The sequence below is a fragment of the Colossoma macropomum genome, unplaced genomic scaffold (genome assembly GCF_904425465.1).
Source record: "Colossoma macropomum unplaced genomic scaffold, Colossoma_macropomum, whole genome shotgun sequence".
In the NCBI taxonomy this organism is placed as follows: domain Eukaryota; kingdom Metazoa; phylum Chordata; class Actinopteri; order Characiformes; family Serrasalmidae; genus Colossoma; species Colossoma macropomum.
In genome coordinates this window covers 25,048,123-25,060,876 of record NW_023494784.1, presented here as the reverse complement: position 1 = coordinate 25,060,876, position 12,754 = coordinate 25,048,123, and the positions used below count along the sequence as shown (strand labels likewise).

The 12,754-nt window shown below is 39.2% G+C and overlaps 1 protein-coding gene across 6 annotated transcripts in view; it reads right to left on the bottom strand.

Moving 5' to 3' along the window:
* The window catches only part of dgkh (diacylglycerol kinase, eta), a 75,407-nt gene that overhangs the window by 40,178 nt on the left and 22,475 nt on the right, over nucleotides 1–12,754 (bottom strand). For 4 of the 6 annotated variants that reach the window (XM_036565289.1, XM_036565297.1, XM_036565331.1 and 1 more), the window contains one exon: nucleotides 9,561–9,641. In XM_036565289.1, the coding sequence (XP_036421182.1) occupies nucleotides 9,561–9,641 (81 nt within the window). Of the gene's footprint in view, nucleotides 1–5,900; nucleotides 6,132–7,817; nucleotides 7,975–9,560; nucleotides 9,642–12,754 lie in introns of those variants that run through there. The other 2 variants (XM_036565307.1, XM_036565323.1) reach the window with 2 other exon arrangements.

Sequence of the window (12,754 nt, the reverse complement as noted above, 5' to 3'; positions counted from 1 at the left end):
AATCTCTGCAATGAAAGCACTGCTCCTAATCAGTGTGGCTAATCAAGCTTTTCAATCAACAGATTTTCAACTGAAGCAAAACTTCAGGGACTTTTTGGGTCATATTTTAGTCAATTCACGCATATCTTTCTAGCTAATGTGTTTTGCTCACAAACCCTGATGCTTTGTCTCAGTCAGTTGATGTGGGGGCACAAAAGAGGTGTGAACCAAAGACAGCAAGAAATAAAAAAGAAATGCTTAGAGCACAATCATATGGTAGCATGGCTGTCTGTGTGTCAGCAAAAGAACAGCTTGTTATATGAATGTGTTTGGTCAGCATGGGTGATGACAGCCTTGTCTCTGGGCTTGTTATTTCGTTTCTTCAGTGCTGCTGCTGCTGCTGCTGCTGCTACTGCAGAGTGTTGAAAGCCCTGACCATGCTCCCAGACATGTGCTCGCTCGCCTCACATCTCCCTAACTCATTACTGCCTGCTCCCTACCGCCTCCACAGGCTACAACTGCGCTTGGCCGTTTGACAGCAGAGTCATTAGAGCGCAAAGAATTAGCAGCGCAGAGGGCCAGGGAAAAGAGACGAGCAGGCATGAACTAACTCTTACATCAGTTCAATTTACTTATGCCATTACTTGTTGATGCAGTGCATTAAGACAGAGAAGCTTCAAACTCTAGTTTGTTTTCTGCAGACAACTTAACCACTGCAATAAGGCATGTAAGGGCTGAAATGTCAGCATTAGCCATTAAGTGATGATAAATAATATTAAAAGGGGAAAGAATTTCAGTGTAATTTGACGAATACTGCTTAAACTTTACTTGCTTTAGGCAGAACTCTCAACAACGAAGGTGCCAAACCGATTCTTTAGAGCAATCTATAGAAAAATCATTTGGTTCCTTAAAGAAACTTTCACTGGACAGTACTTTGAAGAACCATTCTATGTAAATGAGATGTGCTGGTGTAAATGTAATCTTTTTTATAGTACAAAGAGCTTCCACATAATGTAAATGTTCTGTACTTTTTTTTAGGGAGAATTCTACTGATTTTTCAGAATTTCTGCATAATTAAATTATTAAGATGTACATTAAGTCATTCAGAGTATTTTGATGTGAAATGCAGCATTTTAGAGAAACTTACAGAGTCAGAATTGATCACAGTGGGGGTGATAGTAACCAAACGTCTGAAGAGTTCCTCTAAACAGTACCACTAAAAGTTTCCTCAGAGAACATTATTACATAAAACTGTTATGATTATGAATATGCTGCCTGATGTCTGAGACACTGTTTTTTAAAAGATTTTGGCTGAAAACATATATTTTAAATATATCCAGGGTGGAGAGGTATATGCATGGCGTTGTAAGGCAAACTAGTCCCCAAAGAAAACTTATTTTTTCAGATTTAACATTATTTTACCATTTTCAACATTACAAATAAAACTCAGAAAACATGCATGGGTTCATTGTTGTTTTTGGATAGCAAAAAAAAAAAAGATTTGTTTTGTAGTCTTAATCCTTGATCACCACCACTGTAAAGAAATCAACCAGAATGTTTCTTGACAGTACAATATAATACATAATACAATATTTCAAATTTGCTGAAAAAATCTGTGGAATTTTCTTGTGTTTGGATTTCAACTAGGACAAAATAGACTATCAAGCCTTTTTCTACTTCATTTCATGCCTTATAAGTAGCAGGACCTCAGCAACTTTATTACAAATGACGCCTTTGCTGAGAGGGAGATAAGATGGTTTCAGCAGGGGCAGTGTTCTTTTGGCAAATGTCCAGCAAGTTTTTGCCTGGGTCTCTAACGGGATGCTAGCAAGACATCGGAATTCACAAAGTCTCCTTTGTAAATAGCAGCCAATGCCAGAGTGAAGATCTACTGCTATGAGATCAGTTGCTTTTCATGACCTTGTAAATGACAAGGGGTCTATGACAGACAAGCATTTAACAGTGGGAGAGCGGAGATGTGAAGTGTCGTTTAGCGTCGGGCGTGTGGAGGAGGTTAGTGGCGTGCCCACACACCGCTCTAATGTTTATTTATATACTCTCCATAGATACAGCAAATCTCCACAACAAGCCCCACAGTGAATGCTACTGTACTGCAGACAGCACTGCACTGTTGCAATGCGTCTTCATGAGAAAGAGCTATGAAACAGTATCATAAGCCTTCTGAGCGATTATGAGATTATCATCAATAGAAATTTTTTCGAGGGAGTTTCCTCTTTTCCTTTAGAGAAAAAGGCCCTTGCACACTCTTTCACCACAACAGGCACAGAACATACCTATCAATTTCCATTTGTGCCTTGATGCAGCGATCACATTAGCATTCATCTCCCCCCTGTTACACAATCACGGACAACTCCCAAAGCATCGCGCCTCAGCCAACCACTTACTCTAAAAGCCTCTTCAAAAGCTCCACTCAAAGACACAGAAGCAGCACCACAGAGTGATTTCTCTTGTCCTCTGCCACTGCAACTCGTGATTACATTAAAATAGGGTTGAGTCAGACAAGCAGGATGAGGGACACTGCCTGTGTGCCGGAGGTCAGAGCAGGACGGGGGCCTGAGTCCTTTTTTTACAGTCACTGAGAAAGCAGGAGTGGGCAGTGTGTTTGAGACAGAGAGGAAATCAAATCCCACAGCTCTAAATCAGCAGCAGTGGGAGACGAATGGGAAGGTAGTGGCAGAGCGAAGAGAGCAGAGCTCATAGCGAGAGGGGTCTGGCGACTAGTGTCAGGGGAAAGACCAGCACTTCCTTCAATAAGCATTAACAAGCCACTGTCACAGAGTAACCATGTGGGACAAGCCACAGAGTAGATAAAACAGGACATGATAGGACACCGATGGCCGCTACAGCATAAATACATACAGATTTATTCACTGTACATTCCTTACACTATGGAATGTACATTTATTTATGCTGCACTAGCATTTCAGTGGGCTCATATCAAAACATCCTTTTTTTAAATCATTTGAAAATGCCAGCTACCCTTTACATTGTGTGAACATTTCATGACCAGTGGACAAAGAGAAATGGTCCAAATTAGATCACATGTAAAGTCTTCTTACATTAACGTATGCAAATTAATGTTAAAGGGCACATATGCTACACTTTTCTTGCATTTTATTATGACATTTGTGTGGTTTTATGTGTATTTTTGTTATATGACTATTTATACCCAATCCTTATCCCTTACCATTAAACAAGCTTTAAGACTGATCATATATAAATGAGCTCTCTTCTGATTGGCTGTTCTGCATTGTGCCTCATTCAAAAATCAGTCCAGGCTTAAATACTCCTTAAAACTTCAATAATAATGGGTGTGGCTTAACTGCTGTAAGCTGAAAAAGTGGATATAAGTAAATAAGTTGGTACATGTGACATCACAGAACAAATTAATCTAAATGGGCTGTTTTTGAAGTATATTTACCCGGTATGGACTGGGTAGTGAATGGTACATTTTAAAAATTTAACATTTTTACATTACTTCAAACTTCTTTATTTTAAAAAAGTGAGAGAAAGTTGTTTATTGAATTTTAAGAAATTGAATTTGAATTTTTTTCACAGAAATAGTAAAAGCAAGACATTTCAATCTGAATTCTGAAATTCAAGTCTGTTAAAACGCTGCAAAGAGTTGTCGTTAACCTAATGTTTGTGCTGTTATTAAGGGTGGCTACTGTAAAGATTCCAAGATCTCAATGCTCTTCAATATTACGCGTGTATTCTTTATTTTTACATCGGGATGTATTTTTCCATCAGTGAACTTCATCATCAGTGACCAAAAAAAGTTTCCAGCTAGTATACTGAAAAATACATGTGTTCTGTGATGGGCAGAATCAACTGTACAATGTCTTTCATTCTTTGCATGTGACACTGCAAAATGTAGTGGTTGCTGATTTTTAACATACGAGAATTCTAATATTATACTATAATCATATCAATCATTTCCATTTCAGCCATATCACTAAAGAGCTGCGGCAAGCCACAGTTACGGAAAGTGGTTAATCATATAATAGTGACTGTGACTTCCTATCCGATTCAATTTCAAATGTAGTTGTCTCAGTGATAAAAATTTGTTCTGATGTTTTAATTGCTTAACCACATTGAAATGTGTTTACTGTTTCAAGGTCAGTCAGTTTAATCAGCATAAAAAACAAGTGATTTTCATTATAACACTTTCATTATGAACTGCCTCCACTCAGTCTCTCACAAATAAAAACAGGCTGTTGTACAGTTCATTACAAAGACATCCAACAAGTTATTTTCATTATAACACTTTAATTATGAACTGCATCCACTCTGTCTCTCACAAATAAAAGCAGGCTGTTGTACAGTTCATTATAAAAACATATTCGTTCAAATTGTAGCTTCAGTGTAATATGTGGAGCAGAGTTGACTGATTTTGATCTGGCTAATAAATAAACATTTCCACATGAAGTAAAGCATATCTATTGCCCTGTGTAACATGCATATAGTAGCAGCGAGGTAGTGCATATAATTAGAACAGCCTCATGCCTGCTTTATTTCATATCAGCGCAGTCACATATTTCCTCTGGGCAAAACTGATTATTATTTCATTATATGTAGCCACATCTATTTATGGATTCTAATCTGGGATGTGCCGCACTAATTCTTCTCTGAACAGCTTCTAGAAGCACTGTACCAGCTATTTTGACAAAGACTCGCCTTACCCGACCTTGTTATAAATCACTGAATTAGTGAGAGCATGTGGAGTTCAGTTTATATGATACACAAAAAAGGAGAATTCATAAAATTTCTTATATTGAATTCACATTTGTCTGTCATATGCTCTCCTTTACAGCTAGGTGGTAATGTACCTCCTGTGCTCCTCACTGTCAATTTAAAAGCCATCGTGACTCCAACTTATCAGCCTGCACATAACTGTACAGCATGCATGCTCATACTGCTCTTTCAATACAAAGAGACGCAAATGTATTTCCACATTTCCCAGCAAAATATGCTTCATATGAGGGCAGTGTGAGTTCATGGGCTACAAATACAAAATGCAAGAAACAACAACAGATCCATTTCCCCATAATCAACTAAAAGCTCTCCTCAGCAACTGACGAACTGAAAGTGAATAATGGAATCTCGCATGTCGCCGGAGCCAAAAAGCACTTGCTGGAATTCACGGCTTGCCTCCCTCACGTGTACCTCAAGGTGCTCCGCTCTGCTCTCCGTCTTCAATTTAGAACAGCCCCCTCCCGAAGCCACGCGAACAAACATATGCACATGCACAGTGTAGCAAAACAGACAAACTGGCAGGGTGTCACAGAACAAAGCCAAGCAAAGCCGAGGTCATCCGTAATCTAATGTCAAGTTCCCAATCCTTACAGTGGTTGAAGAAGCCGTGTCTAACGCTTGTGCGTGAGGAACAGGATGCAGTATTCACCCTCTCCCTTTGCCTTCAACGTCCTCTCGCGTGTATGTGCAGGTAAATCTCACCAGCAGTCTTCCTTTAGTTATAGAGCTGCCTTTTCAGTAAATATACGCTCCTGTCCCCTGTATGTGAGCAGGCAGGCAAAGCCCGATCTCTCCGTGTCTTTTTCTGTCTTTCTCTCCCTGCCTGACTGCTCCAGCCCCCTCTACCGCTTGAGGAACTCGACACACATGCATATACATGCGCGCGCACACACACATAGAACAAAAATCTACGAACAAAAGGAGATTTATGTAGACCACCTTTTGTGAGCATCTTAAAGAGACACCAGCCTCAGCCTTAGTGAACACGCACACATATGCTGTTCTCATGCTTCACTGAGGCTGCTCTTTGCTCTTTTTTTGGTCTCGGAGCTGAACGCTTTGCTCTGTCACTGCTCCACTGGACCAGCAGCCAAGTGAAGTGGAAGACAGTCATTAAAACGAGAGGAAAGCACAGACTAACTCACCTCTTCCCCTTCAGTCACTCCATCTCTCTCTTTTTCTCTCTCACTCTTTCTCCCTCTCTCTCCCTCCTCCTCTGTTCTCCTCTTGTATCCATCGCTCTGCCCTGCCTCAGCCCTCCACTCACAGTGCTGCTCTTACCATGGAGGCGTTCGCTCGCTGACGTCACGCAGAGGATTTCCTTTTGTTCCCCATGCAGACCTCTCTCCCTGCAAGCCCTGCGCTCGCCCTCTCTCTCTCCCTCTCTCTCAGACACACTTGGTAGCTGTACTATTATTAGAAACGGAAAATAGCCTGACTACAAAGACGCAGATAGCCACTCCAGTGGGAAATACAGTTACATGCTCCTCAAAGATGTGGACCATTCTAGCGAATGACTTCAAACTGCAGTCCCACAGTAAAAAAAAAATTAAAAACAATTAAGTATTCATACCTTATTTACAAGGATTATGTAAATAAGGTATGAGCTATCTCATACCTTATTTACATAAGCTATCTATTTAGACTGAGGGTATTCACTGAGATGACAATAATAATAATAATAATAATAATAATAATAATAATCTAAACATATAAAATATAAAAAATAATAATCATTACAGAGTACTTTCAACTTGGAGATGGCTGTCCCAAACCCAATAATTTCAACTTGTGAAAATAATACTTATTTTTCTACATTCTTTTGCATTTTTTGCAATATTGTTTTTAAAAATACAAAAAATAAAAAATGCTGTCCAATGTTTTCACCTCACTACCAAAACAGAAAGAGTTTTAGACCACAGGCAGAGCCTTATTTTAACCACACCTGCACCCTGACCCTCATGGTGAGCATTTAGAGCCCATTGTGTTGAAGTACTACTACCAAAAAATACATTTTCTGTTATTAAGGTAAAGTTTCAGTAGTGTTATGATTGTTTTAGAAGTGACAAAATGGAATGTTCAATCATTTGTTTTAAAAAAGTAAACATAATTAACGTGTAGGGTCACTCAAAGGATTTTAGTCTAAAGTCAGTTAAAAGTCCCAAATGTGTTTTCAACTCTGACTTTGAATCTAAGCAGAATGAGCCATATAGTCACTTGCATCTCCAAAATGTAACTTTTCAGGAAAAAAGTATTTTTGGACAATTTCCATTGGTCCATTCTTCATGAAGTGTTAATATAAATGGCAACTGCTGTTTTCAAATGGGGTTAAAAAAAATTATTAAATAAAAATTAAAACTAGGGATGCATATTGATATCAGAATTATATCAGTATTGGCAGATAGATGTTTAGATTTGACTGATATTTGGTGACGTATTTATTGTACTCCACGTAGGCAATGCTGAGCTAAACCAGGCAGATGTAGTTTTAAGTTCCACATTTTCTAAATATTTATGTTTCTGCATCGTTACTGACAGATACATACACAAAAAATAATGAATATTAGCATCGGCCAAAAACTCCCATATCAATGCATCCCTAATAAAAAGTAACAACAAAGTTGCGAGGTCTTGATATGACAGCAATAATTTATCCAAAGAGCAGCTCTTTAATCGAGACAGCACAGAGAAAAGCATTTCACTGAAAGACCCGACAATAAAAGAGCAATCAAGAGCTGTTGTAAATCACTGTTGTAACAGCAAAACCACTATTTATACTGAGGGAAAATGTAACACTAAATTATTAAAGAGGAGTCCAGGAAACACTGAAACACCATTTACTTTTAAGAGCTTTCAGGCTCTCTGAGAGCAGAGAGGCACCCTTCTTAAAATATGTTTCCTAATGACTTGAGTTAGTCTGAATTATTTCAATCAACATAAAAAAATCTGTTGTTTGACCACAAAGCAAATCACAGAAGGAGGTTTCTTCTGGAGGCTGCAAAAAAGTTTGTTAAAAGCAGGAAAGGTTGCAAAGCAGCACAGAGCACGTGCTGAACACTCACGTCCACACGATTACGAGCCCACACCATAGTTAAACAATAAGACTGCAGTCAAGTCATCCGAAACATGCTCAGTGGAGCGCTAACGGCACTGCTGCTATGAATAACTTCTCGTTCTCCTTGGAGCTTTCTTAGTCTTTCTCTATGTCTTTTTATAGCCATGCCTGGGGAGAGGAGCCACTAAAGGACACGGCCACACGCTCTATTCCTCAGAAAGTCTGATATTCGCCGACGGCCGCCGCTTGTTTTCCCTCCCGCACCCTTACGCCCACTGGTGCACACTCATACATAGGAGACTGTACTAACGTATCTAAACAAGGGCACTCTTGGAAAAAAAAATCTGCCTGTGCAAATATTTGGGTGTGGCTACTGAGTTTGAGAAATCTTTCCAGACTGAAATATTCAAATGTTCATCGTCAAGCTTCATAATAAACTGTTACATTTATATAAACCAACAAGCCATGAAATGGCAGAGTTAGTTTCTCAATTCTCAAAAAAGTGACTATTTTTTGCTGCCATCAGTTGCATCTATAATGGAAGCTACAGATTCAGGGCAGTTTAATGTAGCACCAGCAAAAAAAACAAGGATTAGCATTTAAGTTGCAATGAAGTACTTAATGGATATTCCTAATTAAGGGTGGGTAATACAGCAAAATTTTAACATCATGATGTCATGAGACAAGGCATGACACAAAAATGCAGCGGCAAAACAGTAGTGCCACATTTTAAAAGGCTATGAAAAGCTAAGTGCAACAATTTTTTCAGTATTTTTGTAAAAAATAAACTCTTCACAAGGAACAGGAGAAAAAAGATCTGGCGTTTTAGGATAAAAGGGCTGTCACTATTGATTATGTGAGTAATTAAGTAATCTAGAGATTACTTTGACGATTACTCAAGTAATCAGTGTTTGGTTTTGGCCAAACAATAAAATTAAGCTTGAGTAAACAATAGCATAGAGAACTGAAATGATGCAATATCAGGTTATTTGCAGGTATCAGCAAATTCAATTTAATGCATTTTAAGTGTCTTTTTTAAATACTACTTGGGCCAGCTCTGATTAAACATCTGATTAAATATTTGAAGCATCTGAAGCTTTTAACATACATTCACATGGCATATTCCATACTTTGTATGTTGTAGTTTTACAGTGAACTCTTTGACAAAACCTAACTCTGAATGTTATTGGAGTAGCCTGTTGGCCTGTTATCTGTCTCTGAGCTCTTCAGTCTAGACTTGGTGAAGCAAAACCTTTTGTGTCATATATATTTGCCTCTTTCAGTGATGCTCACAAAACCAATTTAAGTGCAAATAGCTCAAAAACACTTTGCCGGACATGGCTTTATAATGCCAAGTAGATACCCTGTTGATCATTCACATTGCAAACTAATTACTAAGCCGATTCATGAAGAACGTAAATGTTTGATGGTTTTTATTACTGAGTAATTGTGACAGTCCTAATTGTTACATAATTTATCACGATCGTGACAACGTATCATATATATATCATATCCTCCAACCCTACTTCTAATTTGCTTTTCTCTCCGTTGTGATACTACAGTTTTCATACCCCCGATCAAAACCAGACTCAGTATAAGTTAGTGATCCCACCACTCAGGCTTGACTACAAGAAGCACAGTAATTAGAGCAGGACAGAAACGGACACTGTTCGTGCTGCACTGAGTGACTACAAGCCTCTGTTTACACGTTCCTGCTGTGTTGATGTAATCCACCAAAATGGTCACCTACCGTGAAACTGTTGTTGACATTCTTTGTGCTTGATTCGGCAACACTGGCATCTGAGAGATCCACCTCGTCGAAGATGAGTGACTGTGGACAGCAGAACAGAGGAATGGTAAACACAGATGATTCCAGTAGTGTGACAGCTTGACCTCTGACATTTAGGTTTGGAAAGGAAAAAAAAAACACAACAAGAGGAATTTCAGCTGTTTAGATCCAGCTAACAAGACACATGTGTTAATCTGAGTGTTGACAGAAAGGAGGAAGCACTTCAGACTGAAAAACAGTAATGCACTGAAATTACTTCATTCAAATGTGTACATTGTTTCCAACTGAATAAAACATATTACATTAACACAATCTTGCCTTCCAGTTCACTTGGAGATAGTTGTGCTGATGTAATATATTTTATTCACACAAACCACAATATACACGCAATTAAAGGAATGGTTCAGGGAAAAATCGAATTTACACAATTGTTCATTTACTCCAAATGCAAATCTTCTCTCAATCCGCTCAAACTGCACGTAGGTCTGTGTTAAGATCACACAGACATGTGGTTTGGGACACAGTATAACTTACCGTAAACTATAATAATGAATAAAGTAGTTGAATGCAGCAGGCCTCCATCCTGAATGAAGACCTGGTTGCAGTCTGAGTGGGTTGAAAAAAGTTGGAGATGTATTTAGAGAAAAGATTTGGGTGATTATTGACTTCTAGTGTTTGTTACCAATGTTAGCCTCATAGCTCCAGCACTAAACTAAAGAAGTAAAAATATGGAGAGCAAAGATGTCTTGGCTAATGGACTACGTCTGGGGTAAGTGGAAAACTGTATAAATGTGCTTTTTTGCTGAACCATTCCTCGAATGCATTTTATTCATATCCTCTACATGAACATGCATGTACATGGTTTTGCTGGGTGGGTTCATTCATTATGATCCTCTTTCTAATAGCAGTGGATGACTGAAGCACTGACGAGGGCATGAGACATGTGGGCATTCACACAACCTTCAGTGCCTCACTAACAGTTCTCCTGGAATACAGTGTTGCAAAAAGTTCCTCGAGAGGACAAACTGTTTTTGTATTTGTGGAAGGTCGACAATATGTAACACCTAGAAAGTCAAAAGTGTAAAAACAGAACATAATCAAGTAAAAAATGCTTTGCTTGCTCAGGCCACTTCTCAGAGATGGGCTTCAGGCAAATCGAAGGCTTGCAATTAACGCCTGATCACGTTACGGCACCTAATCTGTGTTTGAGTGCTGATTGGCAGATATTTGAGTAAATGATGACTGTGTACTTGGGCAGTGTAAGCAGTGTGACATCCTGTTTATGATATGATCTGCAGGCTTGGCTGGCCTGCAGGACTGAACGAGTGAGCAGACTCTGCGCTGGCTGCTTGGCTGGCTGGACTTCACCAGGCCTGCAGTATCTGTCAGAGAGCAGGGTGCCATGCCAACACAAACAGAGTCTCCCCCCATCTCAGCACAAACAGACGCCTGGCCACCTCGTTTCTGCCTGTGAGGTCACCGTTAGAACTCCCCCGCTCCTGTCTCTTTCCCTCTCTCACACAGGCACTCTTCCCTCGCCATGGAATCAGAGAGATTTTTCCTTTTTAAAGGTCCAAGTCACACCTGAGACACAGGGTCAGAACATTTCAGTATATGGATGCAGACCAGAAAGCCTAAATTAGGTACGAGCTACAGAAACTGAATAAGGCTTACAATAACCAAAAATGTAAACCTGCAAATTTAGGGGCTAATAATATAGTAGAAACTTGAGATAACCAGGAAAATAATATGTACCACATGTGCATCAGGCCTACCAAGTCATTTTTATCCATTTCTACTTTGCAAAGTTTTCAGTAATTTTTTCCCAGATCAGTAGGTTATATTCTGACTTGCTATTGCGATAGACTGGGTCAGCTATCTTGCTGCACCTCACACCTATCTGTGTGTGTAAAGTTAAATGGCAGCTAGCTATAGCCTGTTTTTTTCATAATCAGGATATGATCACGTGTGAGTTTCATTCCTTAAAACATACATTATTCCAGTGGATTATTTAGCCTACCCAGAGCTGTGGGATGTACAGCAGAACATGCTAGCTGCTGCTTTTAAACAGAAACCCAACGGAAATGGCCAGAAATTGTTTATAATATATTTAACCAGTGTTGCAGGTAACGTGTTACAACGTTTTTCAGGCATGTGATTACTTTTCCTGTAATGAAGTAGCACAATGCATCACAGTTTTTCTTTTAATCACATTACAGACATTATCCACTTTTGTTAGAATTTGGTTACGTGTTATCCATACGTCTCTAACAGTACAACATTAACTCTGATTGATTCATTGAAAACATTCATTTCATCTGTAAAGATTATCCATGCCTGCCCTCTTAGATAAACTGCGAGCACATGTGCTATATGTGACAGCTGACTGCACGACTTTGTGAATATGAACAGTGCAGCATGAGGGCCATAAGACGCTAATATGAAACTGATGGATAAGAATAAGATCCCATGCTGAAGACCAGAGAGTTTCAATACCACTTAAACAGGCCAGACTCAATTTTTGTTCAGGAAAAGCTGTGTAAGTGTTACATTTTATTCATAAAGATGTTATTTTTTAACTGTTTCTAGTGGCTATTTTTGTTTTGTTCAAAGGCAGTGATAGTTTAAATGCTGTTTACTCTGATTGGCTATTTCTTTCTGAATACTTTGAGATGGATTACATTTTTTGAGTAACTTCCCTGACACTGTATTTAACCAACATGAAACAATATGTTGCTGGTTTACAAATAATACAAACTATATTCTAAAGGCTTGTCTGCACAGTGGGTCAGGGGTGCACGGCAACCATGGCACACACCATAGCTCTGCTACAGCTGAGACGCAAAAATCTGGCAGGTAAGTCTTTCTGGAGGTCCTGAATACCTCCTCTCTTCCATGCAGAGAATGTGAGACGCTGTCTGAATGCCGTCCTTAACCCACAGGTCAGAGCAGAGTGCTGATGCTGCTATATGAATGACAAACATAAAGGAGACGGTAATGGCACACTGAATGGCTGTCTCTCTTTAGTCTCTTTGTAGATCAGATGCGGGCTTGAAATCAGTGAAGACAGTCTCTTCTTTCAGACACAGAACACTGACACACAAGGCCTGGCTCCACAACACTTCTCTTGTACTGCCTATAAGACGAGCAGACAG